Source organism: Osmerus mordax, chromosome 5 (genome assembly GCF_038355195.1).
Source record: "Osmerus mordax isolate fOsmMor3 chromosome 5, fOsmMor3.pri, whole genome shotgun sequence".
Classification (NCBI taxonomy): domain Eukaryota; kingdom Metazoa; phylum Chordata; class Actinopteri; order Osmeriformes; family Osmeridae; genus Osmerus; species Osmerus mordax.
In genome coordinates, this window is record NC_090054.1 from 5,921,537 (window position 1) to 5,946,599 (window position 25,063).

The window sequence follows — 25,063 nt, forward strand, 5'->3', positions numbered from 1 at the left end:
GGTTGAAATGTGTTGGGGTAGCATGTGCTTTGCTGGATGGCTATTGTCCTAAATTCAGCAGGACCTCCATGCTCATTATGCCATTGATCGAGCATACGACTGAATTATAAACCAGCTGGTGAAGAAACTCCCTTCACCGAACCCCTCCTTGAACCAATCCTTTCCTGGAACCCTAACCCAGGCTGAACGGCTGAAACCTAAGCCTGGGTCTCTCTGTTTTAACATGTGTTAGTCCTAATATCCTGCTATGCTTCATATCAGAAATGTGATGCCTGGTTGGTAGAGAGCAGTGTGTATGTGTAAGGTATTCCATCACCACCTTGTCTAGTATGCTTGATAGAATCTCAGCAGTTCCAGGTCACAGAACCTGGTTCACACAGAAAACACAGAAAACAAAGGACCTTCTCTCTTGCCCCAACAGTCTCTGGTGGAAGTCCACATATATTCATATCTACATATTTAAACAGTATATCATTCTATTTCTTAAAAAAAAAAATGTTTTTTTACGTATAGAACCTTATTTCTTTCACACTCACACACACACTCTTGCTCACCTCTCCTGTGCTCTCCGTTGGTTTGAGTTTGAAGCTGTTTCAGAACTCTGACAGGGGTTGCCTCTCAACCACTGGTTGCCATGCAACACACAATCAAAACCAAGAGAGAGAGAGCAGGTCAGGAGAATGTTAGAGAGCCAATGTTCTGTCTACTACAGCTCACTATGATGTCACCCACTGACCCAGGGATTCTAAATACAAATACAGGATTATATTACTGAAGACTCAAATTTTAAACTGTATCAAATTATAAACTGTCAATAAATGAATTTTAATATGTCACTGTCTGTGCATAGCTGTTTGTGCACTGTCTGTGCATAGGCAAAGTTGTGGTGCTAACTAATGTTTCGCTGACTGTTGTGTAGTTCACGTGTGTACTGTAGTTAACTGTTCGATTGGTCTTTGTTGTGTTTCAGGAAGACTCCCATGCTTGAGAAAATGACTCTGGTTAGGTGGCAGGTAAACCCTCTTCCCTCCTTTTCCTCTTCATCCTTCTTAGTGATATAACACTCCTTCCTCCTCTCCATCATTGTTAGTGATATCACTTTTTGAAACGCCTCCCAGCTACTTCATCTAGAAACCTACATACTCTATGGACTCTACTCATATAGCAGACAAACTCTATTCACAACTCTCCACTCATACTCCACCCTAAACTGTTCCCAGTTCCACCATGTTGCTCCAGAGCACCGTGTGTGAAGTGAGTTTTAATTATGGCCTACACGGACCATCATAAAAGTGTGTTCAACTTCAATCCCCCCCACACACACACTCTCACACACACACATATATATACATATATATATATATATGTATATATATGTATATACATGACCTCAACTGTCTTTATGCCCTCACAGCGAGGCGAGATGAGCAACTTTGAGTATCTGATGCATCTCAACACCCTGGCTGGGAGGACCTACAGCGACCTGATGCAGTATCCAGTCTTCCCCTGGGTCCTAGCTGACTACAAGTCTGAGGTAGGGTAGCAGGTAGCAGAGCAGCTAGCCTGGGTCCTAGCTGACTACCAGTCTGAGGTAGGGGAGCAGAGCAGCTAGCCTGGGTCCAAGCTACCACTCTGAGGTAGGGGGCCAAAGCCACACATCTAGCCTGGGTGTAGCAAGCCTGGCTTCCTGTAAGAGTGTCCTTGGTCCTCCACTCAACTACAGAGTGCATTTAGCTACATCTGTTTATTAAATACTGTCTTACATCTCTTTCTCTGTCCAATCTCACTATTTCTTTAATCTCTCTCCTCCATTCTTTTGTTCTCTCCATCTCTCTCCCTTTTATCTTGTGCCTCTCTCTCTCTCTCTCTGTCTCTCTCTATCTCACTCTGTCTCTCTCTATCTCACTCTGTCTGTCTCTCTGTCTCTGTCTCTATCTCACTCTGTCTCCCTCCCCTCTCATCAATCCCACTCTCTCCTCCATCCCTTTCTGTCTCTTATGTCTCTTTGTCTTCTTCCTCTTTCACATGCCCTCTTTCTGGATAGACACTGGACCTTTCCAATCCAGCAACATTCCGGGACCTGTCAAGGCCAATGGGAGCTCAGACAGAGAAGAGGCGGAAGATGTTTATCGAGAGATATAACGATGAGGACAACAGTGACGGTGAGCTAATTAAATGTAATTCTATTCATTGTTATCAGTAATGTATACTGTATTCTGTCCTCTTTGATTGTCAGTTTGCTTCCTCTGTGCAGGTGACCTGTTAGCGAGGTGTCACTACTGCACTCACTACTCCTCAGCCATCATCGTGGCCTCCTTCCTGGTCCGCATGGAGCCCTTCTCACACACCTTTCAGACTCTGCAGGTGAGGAGGCACAAACACAGGCATGCGTGCACACGCACATTACAGACACACATACAAGCACACACACAGACACAAATAATCCACTCTCACACACACGAAGACATGCGCTCACACACAGGCTTACAAACACATACGTGGGCACGCATATGTATGCACAGATACACACGTGTAACAAATGACCAACGTATTGTGTAACAAGGTTGAGAACTTACTATTTCAGGTTTCCTTTCAAAGATTTTTTAATTTTTTTTGTGACATAATGAAGCTGATTATTGAAACCTCATTATTTGAGCTCCCTGGATTTATTTAAAATCAACTTCCTTTTTACTTAAAAACAAATTAATTAAAACCAGATTTCAATATATATGCAAATACATACAGTGTAGATAAAATAAAAGCATGTTATTGAATCCCATTTGGCTGTACTAAAAGTCCCAGATTTACAACCCAGCATTCAGTTGAGGTTAATGAAAAGGCATGTATATTTGATAGTCAGCATAAAGCAATAAACACATTATCCTGTTGAAATACTTCTCTTTCTGCTTTCATAGAAGCCCAGAGTTTTGTGTGCTGTAATATCTATAACCTGGTTTGTGTCTTTAACGGAGTTTGCTGCGTATATTTGTTATTTTCATTCGATGAAGATAATCGTTTTACAAAACAAAAATTACATTCCCCCTCATGAGATTTTCATTATAAAATCTTAGAGATGAGAAGCTTCCGTAGATTGCTGACACACATTTATTTCCTATGTTACATAATAGAATGAACTTTAATAGATGTGATTTAGGATAATCTAGGAGGCAGAAACAAGTTTATTATAGTTCCTACTACAAACTTGGATGTACAGCAAAATATGGCCTTACTCTCTGTGTTCCTGCTGCACTCATATGTTTAACGGTAGCATTATGTTTAAAGGTGTATGAAGCAAACAGTAGTGACAGTGGTAACATTTCAGTTAATAAAAAACTGACTCTGCTCTCCTTTCTTTCTCCTTTTTCTGTTTTGTCTGTGTCTGTCTTTCTCTCCTGCCTCCATCCTTTTTTTCTCTCCTCTACCTCTCTCCTTTCCTTCCCTCCCTCCCTTTATTTCTTCTCCCCCTCTACCTCCCCACTCTCTACGTCCCTCTCTCCCTCTGCCCGTCCTCCCTTCTCTGCCCTTCCCCTGTTTTCTTTCCTTCAACTTTACCTCCCTCTCTCCTCTTCCAGGGTGGGTTTGATGTGCCGGAGCGTATGTTCCACAGTGTGAAGAAGGAGTGGGACTCTGCCTCCAGAGACAACATGGGGGACGTCAGGGAGCTCATACCAGAGTTCTACTACCTTCCCGACTTCCTGCTCAACTCCAACCACTTCCAGCTTGGTCAGTCAGTCTGACACGTATACACTTACATACACACACACACACACACACACACACACACAGACATGGACAAAATATGTATGTGTGTGTCCCTCTCGGCAGGCTGCATGGAGGACGGGACAGCTCTAGGGGATGTCGTTTTGCCCCCATGGGCCAAGGAAGATCCTCAAGAGTTCATCAGGGTGCACAGAGAGGTTAGTCATCCCTTACGCTGGTGAATCCTGACCCATACAGGTTGTATCTACTAACATAACGCCCCCAACTTCCCCCACAATGCCTCCCTCCATCGCTCAGTAATTACTTGTCCTGTTGAGCAACAAGAGATGAGACCTCCCTAATTTACTAGCTCCTGTGTTGAGCCCCAGTGTCTAACTCACAGGCTCAGGGAACCATTGTCCTTCACATACACAGAAGTCTGCTCCATGTTTATCTCATAGACTGTAGCTCAGGGTCTAGCCAGCTTCCCATGGCTGCCACTGGCCCTGTGCCTCCATACAGAATAATAACTTGAGCACTATAAAACGCCAAATCCCTTTTTTTCTCCCTCTCATTTCTCTCTCTCTCTCTATCTCACTTATTCTCTCTAAACCCCCCCTCCCTCTGTCAGTATCAGTTACTTTCGATGTATTTTTTCTCTCTATCCCCCCCCCCCCCCCAACTCTATGCATGGCTTCAGGCATGTGTGGTTCTTATCAGACTGTAATCTACTGAACTAAACTCATATCTCCTTGGATTCCGCCACAATTAGCCGCTTTAGCTGCTACTTATTGTTGCTCCTCTTCTTCATATGCAAATTAACTCAGGACAACACTGAGCTGTTATGAGGCTTAGATGTGGTTTGGTGTGAGGGTGTTATAAGTTAGATTGGGTTTATGGACACTAGCTGGTCATTATAGTCCCTCTCCCCCTCATCTGAACCAACCTGGAGATAATTCCTCCCAAATGATTCCAACAAGAGGATGAGCTCGTAATATTGTGCCTCTCCTCCACTTTGTAAATGCATTTTCAGAGGGAATCACAGCTGTGTAATTCAGTAGAAGTACTGTTCCCTCAAACAAGTTAAACAACTTTAAATATGTTTCTCTTCTGCGTTTAACCGTTTGAGGAATCGTTTCTCTGTCTTAAGAACACACCTGGACCAGCATCATTACGTTAGAGTTTAGACCAGTAGAATCCAGAAGGCCAGTATGAACTCCAGCTCTCTGACTCGGTGCTCATCTTTCTAGGCCAGGGGAGAGGAGGAAAGCAAAGCCCAGGCTGCTGCTATCATGATGTCCTTTAACCACTAAACATTACTGATGTTTTATAAGATTCATAAGAAGTCTGTCTGCTGGACAATCTGTCTTTCCTTTCCACACTCCTACCCCCCACTGACTGTGAAGAGTTATTTTTGTGTTTGAATCGTTTTTCATACATAATATACCAACATATGTGCCATATACTGTATTATACTGCAACCCTCCACTGGCTATGGGGAACCAGTGTAAAGGATTGTATTGTTGTTTTCATAATTAATAGCATACCAGGCAGCTACCATACATTAGCCTGGTCCTAACCAGACCCTCGTACATTTCATTTGTACAGAGGGTCTGAGATCGCTCCATTGACAAGCGTTAACTTCCTTGAAGGCGGGTACTCTGTTGAAGTTTAAAACGATTGGATCTGCCCAGAGTCACTCTGATCTGCCATAACCAATCGCTAGCGTTCGCCTTAGCCAACTCCTTCACCACGGAGCTAGCTGCCGTATCTGGAAAATCAAACTTTTCCCGAACCCCGTGGGGAGGAGGGCCACAACATAATGACCACCAACAAAACTCAGCAAGTATTGTTCTTGCTCCGGCTTTAACTTATGGATATTCGGCAGCGTTGCCACAACCGCAGAATAGCTTCGCTCGCATCTTTCTCCGCCGCCATTACTGAACTACAACTCAAACTAGTGCACGACATCAACGTCATCGTTCTCAGCCTCTCCCTCTGTTCGCTGATTGGACCTACAAATTTTTTTTTCTGAAAACTGACTGATGAACTGAAATCCCAGACCTAGTACAGAAGCAAAATCCAAATTGAGCGGAAGTACGTAGGAGGGCAGAACCAGGCTAACCATACATGTCACACACTACAATATAAACCAGCATGAGTGGTTCACCCCAACCCCCCCACCCCCAGGCCCTGGAGAGTGAGTACGTGAGCAACCACCTGCACCTGTGGATCGACCTGATCTTCGGCCACCGCCAGCTGGGGCCTGCAGCCGTGGAGAGCTTGAACACCTTCCACCCCTACTTCTACGCCCCCCAGAGGCCCCGGAGCCAGGACGCCCTCCTGGACCCCCTCATTAGGAACACCATCCTGGGATACGTCAGCAACTTCGGCCAGGTCCCCAAACAGGTAGCTGGCTGGAGACATTCCAGTTTCATAATTTGTTATTCTTTAATGTCTTAATCCCCCTTGTGTTATTAGTCTATAGAAGGGGTCTCCAACCCTGTCGCTGAAGATCTATCTGCCCGTTGTTTTTTGCTCCAACCACACTTATTTGACCTGATTCAACACTAGTTACCTTATCAACCAGCTAATTATTAGAATTGGGTGTGCCAGATCTCTAGGAACAGGGTTGGAGACCCCTGGTCTATAGCCTTAGATATGCTCTGGATGGGTAATATAGACTGTATTTTGTAGATGTGTATTTGATTCAATGCAGTACACTCTATATTTTGTACATGTTGCTGCCTTTGTTGTCTTGTTTGTATACTTGGTTGCCCTTGTTGCATATTTTGTTGACCCTGTTGTTTTAACAGTCCGATTTACCCTCAGGGATAAATAAAGGGCTACTCTTCTCTTTACTCTACTCGGTAACACTTCACATTAAGGTTACATTATCTACCTTGTTACTACATAGCAATACCTGTAGTTACATTGTAGTTACATCAAGAACTGCTATGTAGTTATATTTCATTACCATTTGTCAGTATTCATTATTGCACAAGTGAAACTTGATATGAGGGAGGTTGGGTTTTTCCAGGAGTAGGTGGATGTTAAAATTGAACTTGTTTTGGTTACACAACTATCAACTGCTCCTTTACAACATTCTCTTTGGCTTTCTACTCTTACCCCATACTCTTTCCACATACTATTTCTTAGAGTCTGCCAAGTTGTATCTCAATGGATGAGTCTTAACTTTCATGGATGATTTATTGGTCCTCCAGCTCTTCTCTAAGCCTCACCCCCCTCGCAGCGGCTCCAAGAAGGAGGCGCCAGCATCAACCAATCCCACGCCTTTCTTCTTCAAACTGGACAAGCTCAAGCCCTCCGTCCAGCCATTTAAAGGTATGTAATTTATATATGACAGGTCCCAAAAAAATTTTTTACCAGGGTAGATATTTAGAACTACGTTTGAATGGCATCATAGACAGATAGATTCTGTCAGATAGACAATGTATTTAAACAAACCTTTCAGATGTACTTCAGCTTTTGAGGACATTGAAAAATCGAGCTGCACCAAACCCTGATCACTTGTACCACAGCATCATGCTATGTGTATACAGTAGAGTACGTGAGAGAATAAACAGACACATTTAATCAATCATAGTCACCTTATTCCACACCATTAAAAACCCTATTTCCCCCTCTTCCATTATTTTATTTTGCACTTTGCTTCAATTGCCTCATATAGATGATGTGGCCCCTCGTCTCCACAGGGAGCAATAGCGACTTCCTGGCTAGACGTCTGTAGACTCATTTAGAGTGTGCTCGTCCGGGGCCAGGAGAGGGAGTTCATCTGCTCCACCTCCTGTATGGAGATGAGTCCTCGGCTGCTGAGTTTGACTTAATAATCGTAGGAATGTCCCTGGAGGCCCTCACAGGGAGATGAGATGAATAAGTGTGGTTTATAATGCTCAGACAGGGATGCCATCTCATAACACATCTCTGTGTGTGTGTGCGCTCGCGTGTGCGCTCGCGTGTGCGTATGTGATCAATAAGTAGATGAATAAGTGGAGTTGTGTTAGAGTCCTAACCCTCGTCTGGTACTTCCTGGGGATTTGAAGGGTGGCTGAAACTGGTGACGGGAAAAAACGATTTCCTCCCTGCTGCTGCATGAATAGGTCAATTACAGGTGCAATTATGGGTCCAGACACACACACAAAGAGCAGAGGTTCGTACACACACAGACACACACACACACAGCATTTGTACCCCTAGAGAGTGTAGCATCAGTGTAAACTAGGACAGAAGCTTAATTGCTTAGTTTTATATGATCCTCATAATGAATTCCAGCAGAAGTTCAGTAGCAGCCTTTTAATGTGATGTCCTCATGAAAGCTGCTCTAGTTCTTCACCTTGATCTAACCAGGTACTGCATTCCCATGTAGCTACAGCCTGCTTGGAGTTCAGCCTCATACTTGGTAGTTTCGTATTTGTATTTGCATATACGAACACAGAGATATATATAATTTATACACAGATATTTTGAATGTACATTTTATTCATTTAGCAGACACCTTTGTCCATAGCTATGTCCAAATAGTGCATATAGAAAATACAGCAGAAGATCAAGGATCAGAAGTGCATAGTTTTAACAGTACGGTGTTCAGAGTCAAAACAGATCTACTGCATGGGGCCAAAACGGTAATGTTAAATGTATGTTAGTACCTGTACTTGAAATGTACATTGAGAGTAGTATACAGTTTCAGAAGCATGCCTTTTGACTCCCAACTCCCCAAAGTTACGTTCCAGGAAGTGACCTCAGTGTTATTTTACTCTCCACAAAGTCATGGTTACGTACCTGTGGTGTCAGCTGACGAAAGTTACGTCCTAAGTCTATTCAGGAAGTAGAAATGTGGGGGCCTTTGAATGTCCTTTAGTTAAGTTAGTCCTGTTATATAGTGACGTTATAAAAGTTGCTTGAACGTACACACGATTAGATTCTCTATTACTACTTTAAGTAACGTTATGCGGATTACCTAAAATTACGTTTTCAGAAAGTGTCAGAAACGTACCTAGGACTTTTGCAATGTTTCCTAAGGTCTTACGGTACTGAATGTTACAGCCTGTTTTAGACGTTTGTACATTCACAATGTTCCCCACTCACACTTTATGATTGTACCTATAATGTCCCAAAAAGGTGACATTCAGTACCTCTGAAAGACCTTAGGGGAACGTCACAATGTCTCAGTTAAGTTTCTTGTTAGCTGGGCTGGTGGTTGATTCAGTTATCTGTAACAGTCAAGTTCTGTGGTCACCTTTTTTGTTGCCATCTGTCTATCTCTGTCTCTCACTGTTTCTCTCGCTCTCAAGAATATTGCTATTGTAGGGCTACTGATATCACCTAGCTAGTCTGATTCCAAGGACATCATCAACTCAACTGTTTGTCAGGACAAATGAGCACGGCCAGGGGTTCCGATCCAGTCTTTTATTATGGATTTAGTTCATTCAAGTTAATTCAGTCTGCTTAGTCTGATAACAGAAGAAACAGGAGAAGATAACGCTAAACATATGTCCATAATAGTCAGGTGAGTCAGGTGGCTGAGCGGTGAGGGAGTCGGACTAGTAATCCGAAGGTTGCCAGTTCGATTCCCGGTCATGCCAACTGATGTTGTGTCCTTGGGCAAGGCACTTCACCCTACTTGCCTCGGGGGATTGTCCCTGTACTTACTGTAAGTCGCTCTGGATAAGAGCGTCTGCTAAATGACTAAATGTAAATGTAAATGTAGTCCAACAATAAGTAACTTGCTGCAACTTCAAATATAATAACTTTGTAAACCAAAGAATAAATACAGAACCTTTAGTTCAGAAACGGAATCATACAGTAAACAATACAGACACCTAAAGCTTCTATGAATGCATTCAAATCAAAGGAAACTTGCATGTCATGGCCACAGATCAAATGACTGGAGGTAAGGAAAGTACATGAGAACAGACAGCTTCAAAACAAAGAAAATTGCCACAGGTGACCTGCCTGCCTTCATTGACTGAGGCCTCACCCACCAGGACGCAGAGAGGCGGGCGGGGGTGGTTTGAGTGGGATATTCCACTCTCCCTTACTTTGTCTCTTTATCTTTCACTTTATGTCTTTTACCCTCTTTCTCTCTCTCTGCCCCTTTGTCTGTCTCTCTCCCTCGTCCTATGCAGAGCTGCTGAGAGGGTCTGTGGGTCAGGTTCTGTGTCTGGAAAAGGAGGTTCTAGTCCTGGAGAAGAACCATCTCCTGCTCCCTCCTCTGTTCACTACTTTCTTCTGCTGGGGTTTCCCTGACAACAGCTGTGCCTTTGGAAGCTACTCTACAGAGAAGGTAGACATGGAGGCAGACCTTCAGGCATATCTGTGTCTGACTGACACCAGCTACAGCCAAATACTTGACTTTACCCAGTATATTAAAAATGTTTGTTTATGTGTTTGTGTCTGGGGTGTGTGTGTGTGTGCACCATTTCAGATCTTTGCTGTGTGTGAGAGTCTGTGTGATTGGGGGGAGACGCTGTGTGCTGCTTGTCCCAACCAGACCACCGTAGTCACATCGGGCACCAGCACTGTGGTGTGTGTGTGGGATGTGGTGGTCAGCAAGGAGAAACTCATTCACATGAAACTCAGACAGGTCAGTGAGTTCAGTTGAATTTGGGCCAGAAGAAATGCAAAATTTCTGCAGGAATATCTACAACTCTCTCCCTTTCTACCCCCCAACTTTCTTTCTCTAACCATCTTCTCCCCCCCTATCCCCCAATCTATTGCCCCCTTTCTACATACCCTTCACCACACTTTATCTGTCTCCCTTTACTTACTCTCCCTCCCCCCACACGGCCCCCCCCACCCTCCTCACAGGCGTTGTATGGCCATACGGACAGCGTAACATGTGTGGCGGTGTCGGAGGTGCACAGTGTAATCGTGAGTGGGTCTGAGGACCACACTTGCATCCTGTGGGACCTGGAGGAGCTCAGCTACGTGGCCCAGCTGTCTGGCCACGAGGCCGGCATCACCGCCCTGGCTGTCAACGACCTCACCGTGAGTCAGTCCCTCCCTCCCCTTCTCTCTCTCCACGGCTTCTCTCTTTCCCAATCCTCCCTCTCTGTGAGTTTACTTCTCTCTCTGCTCTCCCTCTCCCTGGCTTGTCTCTCCCCCCTGCGTGTGAGCATGCGTGTCTGTGTTAAACCATCGCTCTCCCTCCAGGGGGAGATAGCGTCATGCGCAGCCTCCTCGCTCTACCTGTGGAGTATGAAGGGCCAGCTGCTGACCTGGCTCAACACCTCCTACGGACCCTCAGGGAACATATCGTGTGTGTGCTTCACTCAGAGGAACCAGTGGGACGCACGTAATGTCATTGTCACGGGCTGCGCCGACGGCATCATACGGGTAAGAGATTGTGTTTGTGTGTGTGAAAGAGAGAGAGAGTTAAGGGGTACAGAGAGAGAGAGAGAGACATAAATAGAAATAGAAAACAGAGAGAAGCGTAGAGAATGTATAATGAGAGCCACAGTGTCCCCATAAATGTTCTCATCACTCACAATAATAGGTGTGAATGAGATGCAGCAAAACTGGGTTCAAACATGGCACTCATTATATTGGTATTAGCCTTGCAGCCATCTTGGCTCTAATACAAGTATATGGTTCTTGTGTGGCATGTGTGCGTGCGTGTGTGTGTATACAGTATATGTTAACAAAAATACCAACAGATACTGCCGCTTTACAAGAGAACAATAAGTCAGGTCTAAAGTAAACTTGTCTAATCAGTGCCCTTGACTTATTCAACACACGCACACCTAAACACAATCACACACAAACACACATGTTTACAAGTTTAGCATGTACAGTATGTGTATTTACCTGTATGGTATGGTGATATTGGACTGTGTGGATCAGATCTGGAGGACAGAGTACACCAGAGCTCCACCGGCTCTCTCTGTGGAGGAGCCCAGCTCCTCAGGCCTGGAGAAGCACGAGCCAGACAGCATACACATGGAGGGTAAGGTTCACCCATACATTCACTCTCACACACATACACACAGGTAGAAGTACACAAACACAAGTGCACACACACCCTCCCTTATTTTTTTTCTCTTTCTCTCTGTCTCTGTCTCTGCAGTCATTTGTTTTCCCATCAACCAAGAAGTCACTCCCATTCAAAATAGTGCTATCCCTAACCCCTACCCTAACCTTAACCCTTAGTGTAATTGTAGCTTTACAACCCCCCCCCCCAGAGAGGGGCCAGAGAAAATGTCACCACAGGTCAATTTGTCTTAGTTTACTAAACAAGACCAGAACATAGACATGCACACCTACTACACTTTCTCTCACTCCCTTCCTCACACACACATACACAAATGTGTATCTTCCATACAGTACATATAACTTTTTTTAACAACTTCCATAGACATCCAATTACATGCAGTAGCCTACCTAGTCCTTAAATGAGGATGAAACAGAGGGATGAACCTGAGAGATGAGAGTTTATAGTGGTAGCCCAGCCCTAGCTAGCAGTAAGGAATTACACTGTTATAAAGTTATTAAACATAGAGCCGGTGTACACTGATGAGCAATCCTGCTGATGCGTGTGTGTGTATTTGTGCGTGCGTTTGTCTGTGTACGTACATGCATTTGTGCGTGTGTGTGCATCTGTGTGTGTGTTTGTGTGTGTGTGTAATTTGGAAAGCAATAATACCCAAATCCAATTTGCCGATGGTGCATTGGTTCCAAGCTTGGCGTCAGCTCATAGGAGTATTACAGGGGTAAATTACATTGGGACGCGTCCTGCCGTTACACAGAGTTCTATATTAGAGGGATTTTTCTCACTTTATCTGTCCACTGACCGCAGGTACAAACATGCATGTTTTAATTCCTGCCTGACTGTCCATGTTTTACATGCTCATCAAGTGTTGGGGGGCAAAGGTCAAAACATCACTAGACCCTGATGTAACAGATCCACTTTAGGTTGATTTGCTTTGTTATTTTTGTCCTGGTTCCTGTGTTTTTAAGCTGACTCCCTGTGTGTGTGCTGTCTGTGTTTGCATGTGTGTGTTCTCTCCTGTCCAGAGGGAGTGTGTAAGGGTGCAGGCTGGGAGCGTTACCTGGTGTTGTGTAGGGAGCTGAACCGTAGTCAGGCAGTGTCACGACGACGCTACAAGAACAACCCGGCCATCACAGCTCTGGCCATGTCCAGGTATGGTAGCACACATACACACACACTCTGGCCATGTCCAGGTATGGTAGCACACATACACACACACTCTGGCCATGTCCAGGTATGGTAGCACACATACACACACACTCTGGCCATGTCCAGGTATGGTAGCACACATACACACACACTCTGGCCATGTCCAGGTATGGTAGCACACATACACACACACTCTGGCCATGTCCAGGTATGGTAGCACACACACGCACCCATCCAGTCACACACACACAGACACCCACACATACAGCCATAAAACATATAAACAATACAAATAATCACCCCCACACACATCTCAGTAACTACAGCACTACAATCTGCCTGTACAGGACACATGCTACTCTGCTAGTGGGGGATGCCTGGGGCCGGGTCTTCACTTGGACCTGTGAGTGACAGCTGGAGGCAGCCACTACCCAGCACCCTCCACCCAGCCTGAAACTATAGGCACACACCTGAATGTCAGAATTCTGGAGATCACCTCTCAGAGCTTCTACACAGGTTCACCAGTTGGCATTAGTTTCCTCTCAAAGCTGTATTGAATGACCCTGAATATGACCCCAACTATGACCCTGACAATGACCTGAACAACACCCCGACCATGACCCTAAATATGACCTAAAGTTGTCCCTTACTGTCTACCTTACCTCACTTGTTACTTGGAAAGCAGGACCTAGTCAAATTACATGTTTGGGACACAGTATCGGATCCTAGTCTAAGACCAGGAGCAGGTTGAGCTTTGCGTCTGTCGCTTTCAAGGAAGGGCGTTTCATTTAGAACTTGTGGCACATTTAAGTTTGAACAGAGTTTAGGTAAAGCTAACATAGTACAGGAGGGTGTGTTGGTGAGGTGGGTGAGTTGGTAGAAGAGTTTCAACAATCCAATTATATGCAAATTATTTGCAAATCATATTTGAATGTGTTTGCTACTGACATGTACTTTGATGAGAAAGGACAATATCAAATTCAGAAAATGCATGTAAATAAAGGATTTTTATTAATTGATCTTTTTTTTCTGTCACATAGTGAATTTCGTCTTCTTCTTTTTTTACTCTTGATGAGTGCTGAGAGAACTCTCACACATGGGGGAACTTAGTAGTGAACATCAAAGCAGGAACTAAGTTTCCCATGGTCTCACACAGATGTGGTTGGGGGGAAGGCTGTACAAGGGCACACAGTGTGGCTGGTGACTAGACTTTTGTTCTCTTAACACTGAGCTGGCTTTGTTATTCTTGTTTCCTTGCGTCCATTTAATTCGTGATTTAACGCACACACATTTCCTGTCTGTGTTTTTATAGTCTGGCATATTGTGTAGCTGTGTGATTGTTGTGGTACCATGTTTAGTCCGCTTGCTGTGAAATACAGGATGTTTGATCTTTGTTTTGTTACAGCATGCTTTCAGTTATGTGTTTGGAATTATTTAGTTGTGTGTACGTATGTGGATTTTTGTGTGTGTCTGTCTGAGTGGGTTTGTGATCTGATCTGGAGTGTCTTCCTCTCTCTCGCTCTCTCTTTATCTCTCACGCTCTCTTTCTTTCTCTCTGCCCCTCCCTCCCGTCTCTGTCTTCCATCTCTCTTTCTTTTTTTCTCTTCCCCTTTTCTTCCCCCCTCTCCCTATCTCCCCTTTTGTCTCTGTCTCTCTCTCTCTGACCCCCCCCCCCCTTTGGGTGTGTCTCTAGTTGGCCAACCACATGCATGTTCTCAGAGCCCACACCAGAATACCCAGAGAGCATTGCTGTCTCATTAGCCAGACCACAGATGATCACACACTTGCACCACAACAACAGATCTCTGGTGAAGATCAACCAACCCCACCCCCCCCCCCCATCTCTCTACATTTCTTCACTCTCCTTCTTTAACTTTTAAACAGTTATACAGTGCCTAGATCTGTATAAATATGTATAAACATGGTCAGTCTTGACTTGGAGAACACAAACGTCTTTGATAAAGGAAACACAATTGATATTGAGGAGGGGAAAATATTTTTGTTACCATGTCTCTTTCTCTCTTGCTTTCTCTCTCTCGCTCCATTTCTCGCTCTCTTTCCCTCTCTTTTTTTCTCTCCCTCACTTCCTGTCTTTCTCCCTCCGTCTGTCTCTTTCCCTCCCCCTCTCCTCTCTTTATATTCCTCCCTCTCTTTTAAAAGGGGGAGGTCTCACTCTTTAACCTTTGTGCGTATGGCTAATTGTGCTAAGTGGAGTAGTTTAATAGAGTGGAAAATGGCTCTCATAATTCTCAGAGAAAGCCAGCGATGACCTTCTCTGCAGACACTGGCCATTGCCATTCTCTAAGCACCACTGGTTTTATGATATTAAATGTCAAACTATTGGGTTCCTCAGAATAATTCAATCAAATAAATTATTGCACCTAGGCAGAACCATCTTGTAGCCTAACCCAATTATAATGCACTGTAAAGCTAATTATTAACCATGATTACAATTAGTCTAATTTGAATAAATGTAGTCATTAGTGGGTTCATCCTAGTCATTGGGTCTGAACTGTTGGGGGAGGGTTGGTCTCTCTTGCTTTATATCTTTCTCTCTCTTTCTCCACACAACTCCCTACAGTCCATCCCTCATTGCTGACCTTCACGAAATTGCTTCCACCTTCACCTTGGTGTGTTTTGGGCCATGTCACCTGCTGCATCCAGGTTTCACAGCATCTTCTCATCTAGTCTTCATGTCTCAATGTGGCATTAACTTGGTTGCCTAGCAACACGGTTGTCCTGGCATCCTAAGACCAGTTATAACCCTGGTAATACGGTTGTCTTAGCATCCTCAGACCTTGGTCTAGCATACTTATGAATGTTTCAGACTCCCACAAGAGAGTTCTGAGGAAATCAACATGCAGCTGTAAAGGTCTAAAACCAAACGATGACAAACTGAAGTGGATTGAAGCATCATACAGTATATCTGTGTATTTAAACAGGTAATATGTGTAACATGATTGAAAAGTCTTTCTAAAAGTTTCACAGGTTAAAATTAGATGGTTGAGTATTATTACTGTACCAGTCATTGCTGTTGGTTACCTAACCTACATTAGATTTCCTGTAACATTTCAATCATAATCAATTTCATTATCTGGATGCCTCCTTGTTTAAACTTGTTGTATTAACACACAGTCTTGTGTTGCATCTGGCATTGTAAGGCAAGTATGTACACAAAAGTTTCATAAATAGAGGATTTTGTTTTGAGAGGATCTCAGGGGTTTCAAGGGTCTCTTTGGCGATGTTCCTCAGAGGTGCCTGTGGTATCTACTGCTTCATCTCTCTACATTTGTTTCTCCTGGAAGAGGATCTGAGCGTAGATGGTGTCAGGGCTGGAGGCTGGGGACGCGGGGCTGGGAGGGGCTGGGGCAGAGGCAGTGGTTGCAGGAGGGGAGGAAGGCTCCACAGGTTTTGGTCTGACCAGCTCCAGTTCTGCATATGTCAGAGTGTCTGTCTCACACACCCGTGGCTGGGGAGGGGAGGGAAGAAGAGATCAGAGACTCGTGTTTTTTTTTTTTTTTTTTTTTTTTTTTAAATGAGCCAAGCACACACTCCTCCCTCACTGTGCTAGTTCTGTTATTTACTTGTTTACATGCTTCACCGGAACATTCCGTCTCATCTGTGAACATTCCGTCTGAGAGGAGATCTGTTCTGTGTTCTAGAATCCTTTCCTGTACCTCTAATCCAATCCGCATGGTTCGTGCAGGGTACACATTCACATACTGCAGCCAATCAGTCACAGTTGTCTAATTATAACAAATCAAAATGGTACATTGTACAAAAATCCCCCTGAATTTCAACAACCAATCGTTCTCCTTGAGTATCCTTCTCTGTACTGTACATGGTACTTTATAGCATTTGTACTGTATATATATGCAAAATAAAGAAAAAGGTCCCTAACTAAATACTTAATAGCTAAATAGATTAATCTGGTTCATAATTGGAGGAAGAGGCAGATATAACTGTGGTAGTAAAGAGGCCTGTACACTCTGTTCTGAATACAACTCGTGAAAAATTACATGAAATAAATCTGGAGACATGTCTTTGAAGATTGTGGGAGGAATGAATGGTTGGTCACAGTCTGTAGAACTGTCGTACTTTTTGAAAATCCTGTATCATATCAGCATATACATTCCTGGGAATACGACACTGATATGATATAGGATTCTAATGAAGAAAGTACATCCTACATATTGTGACTAACATGGACAAATAGTAAATCCTTACCATTCTCCCGCAAGATAAACATGAAATAAACATTTGCAGGAGAGAGGTGTAACTCTATAGGCAGACTCACATGTAACAATTGTAATAATTAAACTTTTTCTCTAAATTGTGTAGGAGGAACTAATGAGTTCTTACTGTGATGGATCTCTGTGGTTTGTTCTTTAACCGTCTGGGTTTCCGTGGTCGGTGAGAAATGGCAGGTGCTAAAGATATAAAGGAGGCAGAGCTGAGGTCATGGGTCAGAAGCCTAATTCTAATCACAGCATCTTCTCTCCCATCAGGGTTTTCTTGTTCCATTTCAAAGCTATCCAAGAGAACGAGGCTATGTGTTGTCTTGTGTGTCACAATCTCTGTGGACATGAGTCTTAGATGGTGTGAGCGAAGGTCCATAGTCTATGGTATTTTACCTTTAGTTAGTATGTATGGGGGTCTTTCCTCTGGCTCTCTGGGTACATTTGATTTGTCTCTCCTCTCCTGCTTCTTGTGTCTCAGCTCTTTCCTGTGTGTCCCAGGGGAGGAGCTGGAGGAGCTAATTGAGCTGGTCACTGTTTCCCCAGAGCTGGAGGATAAGATGTAGAAACATTTAGCTTCTTGAGAGTTGTCTTAAACACACCGCCTTTGATTGAGCATGACTAAACATCTCACCTGCTGTCTGGGCTCTTAACCAGGTAGTAACTGGCTGCTGAAAGGTGAGAGGAGAGATCAGGGCCACAGAGGTCGCTCAATACTTGACATCATTTTGACACAAATGTTATTGGTTCCCAAAACTAAATGTTATTCTGTCATGTTAAGCTTGTGTCTAAGCATGTGCATTAGGTTTGGGAGATGTGGTGGTAAGAGAGTGGCTTTTAGCTTAGTTTGTATTAGGAGTTTGGTAGCTCTTAACATGGGTCTGGGAGGAAGGCTGTTCTGTACCTTTGAGCCTGTGTCTGGTGTGAAGATACTGGCAGGCCAGAACCAGAGTGAACAGAAACATGGAGAGCAGACCCAGGGAGCAGATCAACACTGCACACAGGTACACATCTGGAACAGAACCAGAGGTAAGATACACACAGGTGCACATGAAATAGGTTGACTTTATTATCAATGCACAACAGGTATACAAATTACATCAACACCATACCAATATACTAATATATTGGAAGTGAGTAAGAAAAAATTGAGAGAACAATGAATTTACCTTCAAACATACGCCACACCCCTTCACTGCTGCTTTCCTCAGGAGTGACGTGAACTGAAAGACAGAAACACCATGCACTGTATTCCTTTTTGTCAATGTTGAGGTTGGAAAGCACCGTGAGGTTGAATCTGAGTTATATGGTTCTGTCTCGGTACATTCACCCAAGGAGGCAGGACAAGATGGTGGTTTCTAGAAATATCCAAACCGCTGTCACGCTTACGAAGGCAAAGACAGAAAACTACCATCCGTCAAACATGCACATAAACACACACGCAGACGCACGCACGCACATACAAAACACACAGCAACGGGATCCTTGCTTCTTCAGAGCAGGAGGGGGGTTCCCCTTCTGTCTGGGTTCAACTGGGGTTTGTATGTGTGTCTTTCTGTCTATAAGAGAGAGAGAGGGAGCATATTTGATGAGTTTTCAGTGTGGGCCAAGGGCATCTACAGTGGATTGAGGTGGAGGAGAGGCACAGCAGACTACTTAGCCCCTGGCCTGGGAAATGGGCTTTTAATATGTCTTTGTAACATGGGCAATGATAAACACTCATTAAATCATCAACACCGACACACTCCACTACACCACAGAAGCATGATCTCCTTGCTTATCTTGCAGGGTCTTTAGCAGGCAGAGAAAATATTCTGTCACTTTGTTTACAAAGTACACAAAATATAAAGTATTGGAGTAAAAAAAAAAGAATGCAGAATATTATTCATGAAGGACAGGCTGCCCACAAGAAAACTGGTAATAAAGTAGCAACATGCTTTTGTTTGGTGAAGGTAAATTGTTTCATTGATGGTAGCTAAGTGACAATGGGACTCACCAGCCACTCTGAACACCCCTCATACACATCTCTGTTCTGCTCACCAGGAATGCAGCAGGAACATCTCTCTCTCTCTACCTCTCTCTCTCTACCTCTACTAGAATTTTCTCTGGTTCTCCTGTAGCACACTGTATTAGACCATAAATGAAACCTTTACCCCGTGTGAAACCACACACAGGAAACTGCTACATTTGACTTAGACATAAGAATATACACACATTGATGTGAGCTCCTTCGCTCCTATCTTTGACATACAGCCAGTATAAACAACAGAGCAACACGTCTCCCTACAAACTCCACATCTGGCCCAGGCTGTCCAGAGCTCAGCACAACCATAGCAGTATGTCAACACATGCTCAAAACTGCATTTCTGCACTAATCCAAAAGCTGTTAGTTTGATTTGACCTTAAAACCAATCTTCTCACGAAAAAAGGTTTTTAAATAATGAATGTAAAATATATTTTTGTGCTGAATGGTAAAAATAAATTCTGGAGCAAGTGGATCTTAGCTTCACTGTATTTCATCTGAAGTTGTTCTGCAGGTCCCGCTGTAGTTCATCTCACTGTTCTGCTCGGTACTGGGGAAGGAGTCCAGGCCTCCTGATAGCTTCTGCTGAGCCAGGAAATCACCAGAATATCCCCAAGGGAGTGTCTGGGGTCAGCTTCACTCTGTGTCGGTTAAAGAGAAGTGATGTAACAGTGCTGTCTGTGTACTGTTGTCTGGCCTGGCGGAGAGAAGGTGCTGTCAGCCTCTGGCTGGACCATAAAGTGCAGAGTGAGGATTGGAGGCAGGCCACACTGGATGCAGGGCACTAGAGGCTAGGGTACACTGGAAGCAAGCCACATGGAGGCAGGCCACTGAGGTGAGACTGTGGGCAATAGTTTACATTTACATTTAGCAGACGCTCTTATCCAGAGCGACTTACAGTAAGTACAGGGACATTCTCCCCGAGGCAAGTAGGGTGAAGTGCCTTGCCCAAGGACACAATGTTATTTGGCACGGCCGGGAATCGAACCAACAACCTTCTGAATAATAGCCCGACTCCCTAACCGTTCAGCCATCTGACCCCATGATAGTTACATCTGACTCCCATATCCAGTTCTCCACACTCTCAGGACAGCACAGCAGGAGGGGGCTTGCTTATGGAGACTAAATGTCTTTGTACTGGGTGTGTGGGGTGGGGGGGTCAACCACACTTCCGATTTTATGATTCCTTCTCTTTGTTTTAACAAAGCTGCTCCCTCTGTTTGGGTGTTTGTGGTGTAGGGTGCTTTAGGGTTGCATGGTTGTCTGTTGTTTTGCTGAAACATTTGTTGAAAGTATTGCTGTAATGATGTGTGTGTATTTAAGCTCATTGAATGTTGAATGAAGGTTGTGAGAAGGTTATGCTCCTACGGTAAGTTCATGGTAGAGGTTGTGTGGAAGTTGAGTCATGAGTATACCTCAGTGGTAGACTGCAAATCAAGAGGTTGCAGGTTCAGTTCCCCACCCCCACCCCTGGTCACTTTGGATAAAAGTGTCTGTAAAATGAATACAGTACAATACATTATTAAGTTGTGGCTAGGTTATTTGTTAGATTTGTGTAACCTAAACTAAAAAACACTACAGTGCTAGGATACATTGAGCGTTGTGTGTCTGTATCTGTGGTTGGTGGTGGTGAAGATGCCTGAGGTGAGGAGCAGGCCATGTGGCTTCCCCTGTAGTGAAGGCAGACAGGGCGTAGTCGCGTAAAACTCCTCCTGCCTCACTGTCTTCCAGACTAGCTCTGGAAGCTAAGAAAATTATGAGGAACATCGCTCTTTCAGGGTAGAATCTCAATTTGTTGCCTACAAGCAGGAGAACGTGTTCGGGAGTAGAACACTGATTTGGTGACGCAGGAATAATGAATGAAGTTTGCTTCTGTGTCTTAGTATAGACTGGTCCAAATGAGTAAAAGTTCTTGCAGCGGTTAACTGCAGGTTGTGCCCGCTGACGTCATGCACGGCAGTTGTTTTTAAACGTACTCAGCACTTCCTCTGGCCCACAGGCAGCGGGTGATGTGGTGGAGGAGCAGGCTCCTGGCTGCGTGAGCTCATTGTTTTGAGATGGAAACGGCAGAAGACTGGGCGCAGACTCACACAGAGACGCACACTCACATTTAACACACTTACACAGACACACACAGTCACACAGAGACACACACACTCACACAGTCACATAGAGACACACACAGTCACACAGACACACACTCACACAGACACACACTCACACCAAGACACACACCAACTCTGCTTACAGAAAAAAAAGACCATTCACAGAAATACAACCAATGATGCTTCTGTTTTTCATACACATTTTTGGCAACCTTCCTCCACCTCTCTTTCTCTCTCTTTATCTGTTTTTGTCTCTCACTCTCTCTTCTCTCCATCTCTTTCTCTATTTGCCTCTCTTTCTCTCCTCTTCTTCCTCTCTCTTCTTTGCCCCTTCAACTCGGTGCGTGTGTGCCTGTGAGCGTGCAAGTCTTGTCTCTGTAAGGGTATTCCGGGGAAGGTCTCCATTAGTGAAGCCAGGATAAATGTTTTGTGTGTGTCAGTACCAGGCCTCCCTAGCCTCTGGCTCCTCACTGTGACAGACCACCACTGTGTTACTTGGCAGCTGTAACACACAGACTGGAAATGTGTGTGCATGTGTGTGATTGTGAACGCATATATGTGTGTGTGTGTGTGCTGGGGTGTGAGGCTTGAAGTGTTCTCTGATAACATTGAGACACATCATCCATTCTCAGCGTGACTGGTTAGTAGTTTCAGTGAGTTCGTAGTTGGTGTGAGGGGTGACCTGTGGCTAACGTACGGAGGGAGATCATCCTGTCTGCTCCTCAGAGACAGGTGTGACTCTCAACACCTGGCTGAGGAGACAGCCTACAGGAAACAGCTGTCCTGTTGATATTCTGACCCTCCATCCTTAACTAGCCTCACAGTCGACGTCACTCACACCTCACAGCCAATCCTAATCTTTCAGGAAGTGTGGTCTGGTGGGTACAGCACATGTGTTTAATAGTCTGAACATTAGCCTATACATAATTTGTTTGTGTGCTAGCAGGCTAATATAACTTTTGTTTGTGTGCTCAGGTGTGTGTATGTTTAACACATATATGTGAGCGTGTGGAAGTGTATGTTCAGATGTGTGTACAGATGTGTGTGTTTGTATTTGTACGTGTGTTCATGTGTGCGTTCAGGTGTTTACCTGTAAGATGGGTGGCTGCGGTGCCATTGGACGAAGCCCTCCAGATGTTTCTGTGTTTGCGTATCTCCTGGACTCTACAGGTGTAGCAGCCTCCGTCAGTCCCTGTCACGTTGAGTACCGACAGGCGGTACACCTCCCCCTCCACTTCCTCGTACAGGTGGAACTTGCGCTGTGGGAACCTGCGCGTGAAGTTCCCATACAGCTTAGTCCTCTTCATCGTCACCTTGACAATCAGCACCTCTGGGGGTTGAAGAGGTGGAGGAGAGGGGGGTGGAGGGAGAAGAGGAAGAGGAGGGGAAGGCGGAGGTAGAGGTGGGGGAGGAGAGTAGAGCCAGCGGAGGACCAGGAGGCTGTTTACCCTCTTCCTCTGTGACACCAGGCACGACAGCGTCAGATTGGCCCCCTCTGTTACCATGACGACCGGCGCCGGGGTCACGGTCACGTTCAGGGCCTCACACACCCCTGTGGGAACACCCACAGACACACACAAACACACGTATTGTAATCCCTCATTTTCAGGCCTGCTTTATTGTGCTATAGATTCAGTAAGCTGCCTCATTGTATGGAAAAATGCCTGCTCTACAAGAGCTCATTTTTTCCCAGATGTTTGATTACCTGCCAATTAAACATAATAACAGCATTTAGAGAAAGTAGGCTTACACACCCCAACACAACCCTACTGAGGAGAGAGATGCATGCAGCTCTTATTTACGTACAGAAACACATTAAATCTGCAAAATAACAAATTGTCCTCAAGATGAAGCTGTGTGTTTGTGTGTGTTCAGAGGCAACAGAGTCTGAATACAATATGGCTAGGGAGGAAAGGTGGTAGGCACGGGTATAAGGAGAGAGGGAGAGAATGAGGTATGGGGGGAGGGATAGGGAGAGGCAGTCAGATGCAGGAAGAGAAGGGGAGAGACAGGGATGGATGGAGGGAGGGAGGGAGGGAGGTAGGAGGGAGGCAGGGAGGGAGGGAAAGTAGGTAGGGCATGAGGCAATAAGATAGGGAGGGAGGCAGAGACTGAGGGAGGGAGAGAAGGGAGAGGCATGCAGGGAGAGAGGGGAGAGGCATGCAGGGAGAGAGGGGAGAGGCATGCAGGGAGAGAGGAGAGAGGCATGCAGGGAGGCCGTGAGGCAGGGAAGGAGGTTGGTAAAAAGAAAGCCTACAAGTTGGAAGCATTTATCCAACACTACCCTCTGAGAGAGAAGAGAAAGAAGAGGGGGGGGGGGTCAGGGGTCCACAGGACAAGATAACAGAGACCATATGTGCTCCTGCTCCTTGATCTTATGTGTATCGAATCCCTCTGGGTCTGTCTAACCAGCATACTACTTCTACACATGTATTTACACACATACTACCATGCCTTATCAAATGCTATTAGGTTCTCAGGACCGCAACAAAAACTTTTTCTAGTTTCTATGTGTTGAACAAAATCTAGATTTCATACAATGTATCTATATGGTTTTGCTTTTGTTTTTGTTTAGTTGATTGATGAAAATAATCTAGTACAGATCACTAGAGCAGCACTAAAGCCAAACACGGAATCCTTAATATTAAAACTGCAACACAATCTAAATACAGATTCCAGAGCTTTAATACAGAACCCATGAACAGAAACAAACACATAAACTAGAACCTTAGAACCTATTAACACTAACCAAACATAGAATCCTGCTACAGAACCTTAGTACAGATTCCATCAACAGAACCATAAACCTTGCCAAAGTTTTCTCTCTGTGGGTAATGTTTGGATATAGATCTGATGGGCTCATTACATCCAGCCCCACAGACTGTACTTGTTTACTGTACATCCAAATAGAATGTGTTCAAGTCTGCTTTGTTGACATTGGCCACAGAGGGAAATGTTTAGGACATCAAAGAGCATCAGTGTACCGTGTGTGATGCATGTCAACAAATACACACATTGTACACAGACATCAGAATTTCCTACATTATTGTTATAGTTATTATCATTGTAATTTTTTTTCTTTCTCTTTTTTTCTTTCTCTCTCTTTCTCTCTCTCTCTCTCTCTCTCTCTTTCTTGCAGGATTAGTCATTAATTAGTAATGGGTTTCCAGAGTAGACGTCAGGTACACTGTTAATGTTAGTGATTTGGTTTTCTCTTGGTGTTGAGAGGTTAACAGACGACTTACCTATCAGCAGGACGTGCATCTGAACCAGGACTGCAACAAAGAAGGTGTTCATTTTACAGAGCCTGTGTATCCATAAACCCAGTTACACTACTGTTACTACTGCTAGACACCATCGGCTACAGGGCCTGACTGCTCACAACACCAAGCAGTCACACACCCCAACTTTGGCCCACCACTCACTCCTCCTCTCACTCTCTATTTCTCCCTCTCTCTCTTTCCTCTCTCTATTTCTCTGCGCTGCCTCGAGTCACTGTGTGTAATATGAAACAGTGCATGCTCTGTTCCCACTTATTGCAGAAACTCCCCCTTCTTTTAGGAACGTTCCTCTCTCTCTCCCTCTCTTCCTCTCTCTCTCTCTCTCTCTCTCTCTCTCTCTCTCTCTCTCTCTCTCACTTTATCCCTCTGTTTTCTCTCTCTCTACCAAGCTATCTCTTCCCCTCTCACTCTGCTGTAAAATGTAGGAAATGTCATTTCCTGTGTTCCTGTGAGTTTCTGGAAGCAGTCCAGGTAGAAGGTAGAAGCAATGATAAACATTTTCCCTTTGTGTGTGTGTGTGTGCATTTGTATACCACAACAGAATATTTCTCTTCCTTCCT

General features: G+C 44.5%; 2 protein-coding genes across 3 annotated transcripts in view; one reads left to right on the forward strand and one right to left on the reverse strand.

Moving 5' to 3' along the window:
- The window catches only part of wdfy4 (WDFY family member 4), a 55,354-nt gene extending 41,480 nt beyond the window's left edge, over window positions 1–13,874 (forward strand). Inside the window, exons 51-65 of the mRNA XM_067236015.1 lie at window positions 971–1,013; window positions 1,415–1,534; window positions 2,045–2,162; window positions 2,255–2,364; window positions 3,573–3,723; window positions 3,826–3,917; window positions 5,890–6,108; window positions 6,924–7,044; window positions 9,846–10,003; window positions 10,145–10,303; window positions 10,528–10,707; window positions 10,873–11,055; window positions 11,563–11,665; window positions 12,733–12,859; window positions 13,204–13,874. Coding sequence (XP_067092116.1) covers window positions 971–1,013; window positions 1,415–1,534; window positions 2,045–2,162; window positions 2,255–2,364; window positions 3,573–3,723; window positions 3,826–3,917; window positions 5,890–6,108; window positions 6,924–7,044; window positions 9,846–10,003; window positions 10,145–10,303; window positions 10,528–10,707; window positions 10,873–11,055; window positions 11,563–11,665; window positions 12,733–12,859; window positions 13,204–13,267 — 1,948 coding nt within the window. The 3' untranslated portion in view covers window positions 13,268–13,874. The remainder of the gene's footprint in view (window positions 1–970; window positions 1,014–1,414; window positions 1,535–2,044; window positions 2,163–2,254; window positions 2,365–3,572; window positions 3,724–3,825; window positions 3,918–5,889; window positions 6,109–6,923; window positions 7,045–9,845; window positions 10,004–10,144; window positions 10,304–10,527; window positions 10,708–10,872; window positions 11,056–11,562; window positions 11,666–12,732; window positions 12,860–13,203) is intronic.
- A 1,916-nt stretch (window positions 13,875–15,790) lies between these two features.
- On the reverse strand, window positions 15,791–24,660 carry vstm4a (V-set and transmembrane domain containing 4a). Of its 2 annotated transcripts, none has more exons than XM_067236605.1 (8): window positions 24,468–24,660; window positions 22,313–22,774; window positions 18,264–18,317; window positions 17,999–18,106; window positions 17,729–17,762; window positions 17,491–17,642; window positions 17,219–17,286; window positions 15,791–16,325 (listed from the first exon to the last, which is right to left on the reverse strand). In XM_067236605.1, the coding sequence occupies exons 1-8, from the start codon at window positions 24,517–24,519 to the stop codon at window positions 16,140–16,142; spliced, it is 1,116 nt and encodes a 371-aa protein (XP_067092706.1). In that variant the 5' UTR covers window positions 24,520–24,660; the 3' UTR covers window positions 15,791–16,139. The 2 variants fall into 2 exon arrangements, with proteins under 2 accessions (XP_067092706.1, XP_067092705.1); XM_067236604.1 differs by having other exon boundaries at window positions 17,729–17,765.
- Between the last annotated feature and the right edge of the window lie 403 nt (window positions 24,661–25,063).